The sequence below is a fragment of the Bactrocera tryoni genome, chromosome 3 (genome assembly GCF_016617805.1).
Source record: "Bactrocera tryoni isolate S06 chromosome 3, CSIRO_BtryS06_freeze2, whole genome shotgun sequence".
Lineage (NCBI taxonomy): Eukaryota > Metazoa > Arthropoda > Insecta > Diptera > Tephritidae > Bactrocera > Bactrocera tryoni.
Genome location: NC_052501.1, coordinates 28794319 through 28803219, shown reverse-complemented (window position 1 = coordinate 28803219; position 8901 = coordinate 28794319). Strand labels below are relative to the sequence as shown.

The 8901-nt window shown below is 32.9% G+C and overlaps 1 protein-coding gene across 3 annotated transcripts in view; it reads right to left on the bottom strand.

Moving 5' to 3' along the window:
• Positions 1–4197: 4197 nt before the first annotated feature.
• Positions 4198–8901, bottom strand: part of LOC120771282 (kinesin-like protein KIF13B) — a 71676-nt gene continuing 66972 nt past the window's right edge. For all 3 annotated transcript variants that reach the window (XM_040099209.1, XM_040099208.1, XM_040099210.1), the window contains 3 exons: positions 6618–7487; positions 5138–5428; positions 4198–5058 (listed from right to left, as the gene is read on the bottom strand). In XM_040099209.1, the coding sequence (XP_039955143.1) occupies positions 4979–5058; positions 5138–5428; positions 6618–7487 (1241 nt within the window). In that variant the 3' untranslated portion in view covers positions 4198–4978. The remainder of the gene's footprint in view (positions 5059–5137; positions 5429–6617; positions 7488–8901) is intronic.

Sequence of the window (8901 nt, the reverse complement as noted above, 5' to 3'; positions counted from 1 at the left end):
ATGAAACGTATTTTTAGTGACAAATAATTTTAGGTTCTTATTTCTATAATTTTTATTAAACAATTTTTATAAAAAAAAAAATAAAACAAATTAAAAATACAAATTGTAAAAAAATTTAGATACAAAAATTAAGAAAAATTTTAATTATTTTCCATTTAGATTATAAAAGTATCAGCGCTGAAAAATGAATCATTTTCATTTTTTAATAAACAAATTTAATTTTTTTGAAGTTATAAAAATTGTTATTTAAATTAATTTAAAAATGAAAAAAAACTTCAAGATTTTTGCTAAAAAATAGAAATGAGAAAGTTAATGTTTATGGTAAAAAACACTAAAATTTATTTGCATTGTCAAATAACTTTTAGTCTTTGTTTTGAGGTTATACGGAAATTTCCGTTGAAAAATAACAAATTTTAAGTTTATAAAATATATTTTCACTAAAAAATAAATATATTTATGGTTTTATAGTTTTTTTTTTGAGGTTATGTCAACATTTTCGTATCATGTACATATATAATCATTTGATTTTTATCGGGTTAATTATTATTGTTTTAATTTATGCAAAGTATTGAGCACTGAAAAAAAATAAAGTTCAGATTTTTCTATAATTTAAATTTGAGGTTTAGAGGTAATGAAAAAATTTTACCAAAAAATAAAATAAAAGGAATTTTATAAAGAGATCTTAGAGTTTATAAACGAAATAAATATCCATTTATAAAATATATTTAAAATATTTTTCCACTCACGAATAATTTGAGGTTATGAAAAATTTGAAATTACTTTTAAACATTTTAAAAAACATTTTTGTATATGTAAATAGGCTAAAAAACATTTTAAAATTTTCGGTAAATAATATTATTTTTTAGTTTTTGTTTTGAGGTTATGTACAAAATTTTTAAGTAAAAAATAAAATAAATAAAATTAAATAAATTTTTTTTTAAATAAAAAAATTAAGATTTTTAGTAAAATATTTTTTATGGAAAAATATTAATTTTTTTTGGTAAAAATCTTAAATGTTTTTCATTGTCAAATGATTTTTAGTTTCTGCTTTGAGGTTATGTAAAAAATCATTTGGTAAAAGATATAAATAAAAAATTAAGATTTTTAGTAAAATATTTATTTTTGGTAAAAATATTATTTTTTTCTTTGTCTAATAATTTTTAGTTTTTGTTTTCAGGTTATGTAAAAGTTTATAAAAATTAAGTTTATAAAAATTAATAAAATTAAAAAAATACCAGTTCAATATTGAAAATAATACAATTAATTTATGAAATAAAAAACAACAAATGGATTTTTTTCAATTACTGTCTGTTTATTTTGCAAAAAAGGGCAAATTAAGAAATACATCACATTAAATTAGTTTGCTTTAAGTTTGATTATCGTCGGTTTTACGCTATATGCTTAAACATTTTGATTGTTGTTGTTCATAATTCTTTCTGCTAACATATTTAGGCTACACAACTTAGGCAAATTAAATATATATATGCTAAAAATTGATTTATTTTTAACAAAACTACATAAAATATTACACAGAGTTCAATGTACAGCGTATAACGGTATTAAATTTAATAATTACAATTAATTTAAGCTAGTAAAATAAGAATTACTGTAAAGTAGAACAAGCGCTAAACGTAAAAATCGTAAAATAGTTGGTAAATGTACAATTAAATTAAGTTAAATTTTAATTTATTTAAAATTAGTGGAAAAATTAATTTACTTTAATTAAGCATAAACACTTTCGATCTGTTTAAAACATAATGCTAGTGGAATTTGTTGTAATTTAAAGCGCTTCCACGGCGCTTGGCTAACTTTGTGGCATTACAAATACGGGAAATACATATGTAAGTGCAAGAAGGCGCAAAATTGCAACAAGAAATTTACAATAAAAAGAAAACAATAAGAATTTGTATATATAAATAGGCTACATCAAAATATTTTTAATAAAAAATTATATATTTTGAAATATTTTTATTTCTGTTTTAATTTCAATTGCTGCAAAGAGAACTGCTCTCTCTCTCTCACACATTCTCTTTTGGGACAAATGTCTACAAATACTTGAGGCTACGACTGCAGCAAAAACAATTAGTTAGCTGTTGCTTGGTCATGTGTTGGCAGCGTTGCCATCGACAGCAACAACAATTGTGTAAATATACACAAGACATGTGACAGCAGAGCATAGCATAATATTGCATTAAATAAATCACACACTTAATTATTATTAATTTACTTAAATATGCGGCAACTAAACTAAGAAACATTTACAATACAATTATATAATGAAGTATATAAGTATGTATATAAAATAAACTTAATGTAAAAGAATTTAAATTTTTAAATTATTTTAATTATTCTTCTTTTATACAGTTTATAGGAATATTATAGTAACCTGAAAGCAACACTAAATACAGCGCACAGCAACAACTACAACTACACTGCCGGTTTAAATAAACTGTTATACATGTAAATATGTATAAATATCGTTTCAATACATACATAGCAACGTTACGCACTAAGCCAAGTTATGTAATAACTGTTTTGCACTACTTGCACAAACACTTTTGATAGTTACAGTTATTATAGTTTTACACTTAAACACTTTTTGCGGGGCGTAGGCGGTTGGTGGACACAAAATTTACATTAAATGGAATTAGAATTGAAATTTGTATTGCTTTTGCAAATATTGTTCGCCGGATATGTGTTTCGTATTGGACGTATTTTTGTTGTATATTCTTTTCAGTACAATGATTTTCAAAATTTGAGCAGTTTTACGTACACATACATATACGCACAAGTACATACAGTATGTAAATATATATTTATATCGGTATATCAAGCGCAGCGAGAAGAGCGATGTTTTTAAGGCGAGAGGGAAAAATATTGTAAATGGAAATAAAAAAAATTAATAATGAACAATTAAGAAAAAAAATTAAAAAATATTAATTAATTAAAAAAAATAACATAAATATAAACTAAAATAAAATTAATTAGTAAATAAATATAAATTAAAAATAAAAATAGAATAAATAAATAAAATAAATACAATGAATTAATTAAAATATATGTATAAAATAATTGAAGAAAATAATAAACGGGGAAAAAATAAAAAATATTCAAATTAAAAATAATAAATTTAAAAACATATTGTATAACTAAAAAAATTTAATTAAAAAAATAATATAAAAAAAATAAAAAATAACAAAAAAAAAAAATAAAAAAAGGAAAAAAGAAGTAAAAACAACAAAAAAATTAAAAAAATAGCAGCTAAATACGAAAACCAATTCCGATAAAACAATAACCCAAATTAATATTACTGAATGATTAAAATTAAAAAATAACAATAAAGTAAAGGTAATATAAGCAACATAATAATGAAAGATATAGTAAGAAAAAAATAAAAATAAATAATTAAAAATAAAAAATAATTTAAAAATTATTAAAATAAATAATAAAAATAATATTACATAATAACACGAAATATATACATATGTATATACAATTTAAAAAAATTAAAAAAAAAAATAATAAAATGTAAAAAAAAATAATAATAATAAATGTAAAAAGAACATAACCAATTTACGTAGAAATATGAAAAAAGATAATAAAGAATTTAAAAAGTATTTTGTATTGCTTAATTTATTCAAATTACAGTTGTATTCTAGCTTTTTGACAGCTTTTGAGAAAAACTGCTGGGCAGTGAAGGAGAGACGGGCTGAGATCCGGGTGCCCAGTGCTCGGCAACAATTTTTTAAAGATGTTTGCTCCAACAATCTACTACTATTACTTCAATCTCGTAAAGACATTAAATATAAAAAAAACATAATTCTCGCTGAGGACAACTCAATATGCAATACATCGGTCAATATTAAAAAAAAAAACGAAAATATTATATTTTCCCTCCGCGCCTCATAACTTCGCATACTTTTTTATCATTTTATCATTAACTTATGCACAAACGCACACACACACTATAAAAATTAAAAAGTAAGAAAAAACAAATAGGAAAGAAATGCGCGTACTAGAAAGCGCAAAATCAATTTTACTTGTTCAAACTACAAAACGCACAAATGTTATTAAATTACGGTACTTTTCATAATTATTTGTTTTTGTTGTTTTTTTTTTTGACTGCCCAGGACAGCACTACTACGACGGCAAACACGTTCTAACGAAATGGGCGAATTTTGTTTGTAGTTGTTTTTGTTTTTTTGGATGGAATGGGGTTGGGCGGAGTTTGGGAATGTGTGTGGAACGTGTGTTAACTACAATAAATTACAATCAAGGGGTCACAACGTGGCTGTACAATGTGATTATTTTTAATTTATATGTAAGTATGTATGTATGTATGTATGTATGTCATATTATATAATATAATACGTAATTATGTAATATGTATGCAATTGCAATTCGTTTGTTCGTTCTATGAAGCATACGTGTTTTTGTTGTTTTATCTTTTCGCACATAACTGTATATGCGTGCTGCATGACTTGACTGTTTGTGATTTCTATGCTTCTCTCTCTAGTTTTTTAACCTCAAAATGTTTACTCCGTTCGAGTGTTTGTGGCGCACGCTACGCGCGGCATTTTAGCAACGCAGCTGACATACAAACATACGCCTCGGTTGGTTGCTGCTGCTGCTGCTGCTGCGTTGCCACTTAAAATGCTGTTGAGCGTCGCTTGAAACGTCTCGTGTTCGCATCGACGGCGGTGACGTGTGCCGTGGCCGTGGCCGTCACCGTCGCGACATTTGCTGCGGCTGCTGTGCTGGTTGCACGCAATTTGGTGCATGTGCGCGTTGGTGCAGCAGCTCCTCTGCCGCCATGTGCTGCATTTGTTGGTGTCTTTGCTGCTGCTGCTGCGGCACCAGCTGTTGTTGTTGCGTTTGCAGTTGTTGTTGTTGCTTTGGCAGCAGTGGCTGCTGTCACCAATGTGGATTGCTTGCAATTAGCCCAGCGGTGCATTTGATGCGAACATTTTGGATATAATCATTTGCGTGACGACGCGGCGCCACCGACGCTGGCCAAGGATTCGCCGCGACTCTTTGAGCGTGTCATCATGCTTGTGTCTAAGGAGATTCAAGAGAAATATTGTGTGTAATAACTGTATTTTAGTTAGCGTGTGTGCGGTGGGGGTCCGCTGCTTACCTTTGCTGTTGCTTTTCTCCGCTTTATAGGCGCGCATGGCCTTGCCACGTTTATCCAATATCAACTTGTCGTAGCGCACAAAGATGCCATGTTTCGGTTTGCATTGGAAATATTGTATGCCCTGCACGGTGCCGTCATTCTTGCCCGTCGGCGTGTCCAGCTCAACGCCGATCCAAGTGCCAGCTTGGAAGTGTGTGTTGCCGATGTAGCTGATGACGCCGCTCGTGTTGTAGGGACGTATTAGCACCGACTCGCCAACTAGCACCCAGTCGGGTAGAGATGCATCGGTTTCTGCGAGGAAACAAGAAAAAAATGTTTGGTTAGATAAATAAAAGTTTTCCATACGAGGACTTGAGTTCGATAGGCCAGTTTGTATGGGAGCCAAATGCTGTATTGGTTCCTTATCGGAACTCATTCCCATACGAACTAATGAACAGTTTGGTGAGAAAATGAGGGGTAGAAAATGTTTGATCCACATCTCAAAAACGGATAGAGTAGTTCGTGTATATACAGACAGAAGGAGCGACGGACGAAGGGACATGGCTAAATCAATTCAGTTTGAATCATTTATGTATATATACTTTAGGGTCCCTGACGTTCCCTTTTGGAGATTAATGAGATATCGTGATCTCGGTTTGCTGAACCAAGGACAAACCGACTACTTCTCGACCGACGGAGTCGTTCGCGATTACCAGTCGCCTGAAAAGTTACTCAGCCTTACAAAATATGGCGATCTTATCGAGATTCCAAGCATTCCACAACTAATTTGATTGACTAATCTATGGAGACCTGGAAACTGGTTAAGTTGGCATTTATACCGAAGACCGGAAAGAGCTCTCATATCGATGCCAAAACTTTCAGACGTATTAACCTAACCTCGTTTCTGTTGAAAACTTTGGAGAGACTCATGGGTCTGTAGATTAGAAGCAGAAAGCCGAGGGGTTAACTGTTAAGGGCTCAACATGCTTACATCAAAGAGAGGTCGGTCGGTACTGTTTTGCACCAATTAGTATTATGGCTGCAAGTTTAAGTTGAAAGAACCTCAAGCACCCATAAATAGTATTCGCTGTGACAGAATGGTCCTGGCGGAGTGGCGTAGTAGTACCGATAGGTTAACAGGGGCAACCCGCAAAAGCAGGTAATCACAGCTTTGGGTCTGCGTGGTTAACTTTAAAGAACTCGAGAAACGAGGCTGCCGGTGATAACCTACGACTTTGCTCTTCCTGTCTTTCCCTTCATTCGGAGGCTCACACCTTCAACCTAAATATTGAGGCGGAAGTAATGAAGGCATTGTTTTCTTTATACTGAAGAAGAGGAGCTATAGGAACTAAGGACTGTAGACAATGGAGCTCTGCACCTATGACTCTCATCTTCTGAGGTGCAAATAGGCGAGAGCTTTCCTAATCGCACTAACTTCGGTAAATTAAACTGAAAAATATTAAAAAAAAAAATAGGAAAACAAAAGCTCTCCACTTCATACCTGCATCGAGTTCCATGCTGCCGGTCATCGACACATTCAACCGATCATTGGACGCCGTCAATATGCCCTCCATTTGTGCCACGGAAGCACGTTGCAACTGCGCACGCGACGCACCGCCATTATTGTTGGTGCTTATGACGCTGCTGGACATGACGTTGCCACCACCTTGTGGTGGTGTCTTCTTGCGACGCACCACTTTGCCGGCTGGCAGTTGGCCGCGTACAATGCCATTACCTTCTAACGGTTGTTGTTGCTGCTGCTGTTGTTCAGCTTCGTTTGTTGTTGTTGTTGTTGTGTGATTTATCGTGTCATTGCCATTTTGATTGTCGGTAACAATGTTGTTGCTAATTAATGTTGCTGTTGTATTTGTTGTATTCTTATTATTCTCACTATTGTTGTGATTGTTAATTAACTTGGCCGCTGTTGTTGTTGTTGTTTCGCAATTGTTGTTATTCTTTAGTTCAACAATATCATCATCGTTTATGGTGTTTGCCACATAATCACCGTTATCCGCCACAGCATCCATCTCCATATCCAACTGGGTATTGGCAGCGCTGTATTGTGCTTTTGTTGTTATGTTTGGCAGCTTTGCATTTGTGTTGTTGGCCTCATTGTCGTTGAGTGTGTTGAGTGTTGTTCTGATTTCGTTAGTCGTCTCGGCGTTTGTTGCGCTTTCCGGTGCTGATTTCTGTTGTATTTGTGTTGGATCGCTTTGGTCGTCGTTCATCGTCGAATGTGGTGTCGTTGTTTGCGCTGGCTGTTGTTGTTGCTGTTGATTCTGCTGTTTGTTATTGCCATTTGCCTTTGGCATGTCTTTTAGGAATGGATTGAAGCGTGTTTGCCGGTTGGGTGGTGAATTCGAATGATAGTCTGCAGGGAGAAAACATGATAAATATGGAATTTAGAGAAGTAACGGTATTTTTTAATCAACTCTTTTTATACATTACGGATAACTTATGAGTTATTAAGAACAAGTTATAATATCGAACAAAGAGGTTATGTTTTCAAAAGAAAAGTGAGGTTAGGAACAGGCCTTATTAAAAAAATTGTTGTTGTTGTTGTTGTAGCGGCAAAAATCTGCCGAGTTGACAGTCTTTGGGTGGATAAAAGTCCGGATCCGTTCCGGTTACGTAGACCCGACTGTCGTGGGAACGGACACCCACCTGTCGTAGGAAAAATTGTATACTATTTTTATGCTCTTGCAGCATGTTGCTACAGAGCTTTGTTCACCGAACGGTTGTACGTATCATCTAAAGCTAATCGAGATAGATATAGGATTATATATAAATATATATATGTAAATGATCAGGATGACGAGACGAGTTGAAATCCGGTGACTGCCTGTCTGTCTGTCCGTCCGTGCAAGCTAAGTAACTTGAGCAAAAATGGAGATATCTTGATGAAACTTGGTAAGCAGGTTCCTTAGTACAAATTACGAGTTCATTGATAGGCGTAATCGAACCACTGTCACGGCCACAAAATTAACCCAAAACCTATAAAGTGCCATAACTACGCACTAAAGTAAGATATAAAACCCTAATTTGGAGGATATCGCAGTAGCAAGGAGCACCTGTGGGCAAAAATATTGAAAAAGTGGACGTGGCCCAGCCCAAAATAAAGTTTGGTGTTATCTATAAAAGGAATCAATTTTTTTTATTGAAGTCCTTTTTTTAACTACAAGTCGATGTAATAACTTATGATCATATACACGAAGTAAAAATTTTTCAGAAGAAATACTTCCTAAATTAATAATTTTTATACAGATACTTCTCGAATTGATGAACTTCATCCAGACGACAGGATGGTTCAGAGTTGACAGAGTTCACACTATGAAGGGATTTTAGTGACGGTGGGTTCACAATGGGTCTACTTAAAGCCTATGTACGTGCTCAGACATCGCCATGTTGTTCTTGTTATTTAAGTCATTGAAGTGGTAGGTTATCTAACGGTAGGTTCAGTAAATGGACTAATTCGAAAAGGTTTAAACTGCAATCTCTCGATATTCCGTTTTCGTAACCGGAAAGGATTCGGATTTTAAACTAGTCAGAAATTGTCGATTCGGCAGCGTAATCCAAGGACTTGAAATTTTCTTTCAGAATCAAACTTGAATATATAGCCGTCGAGTCTCTATTGAACTCAACTCAATATACAACCACATCGAGAAGAAGAAACCATTAATGGACACGGTGTTTTTATTGTTGTAGCAGAATTAAGCAATTATCAGACAATTTCGGAGAATGTTATTATAAGAGCCAACGATTTAGTGTGTTTAGTGGGCCGGTGA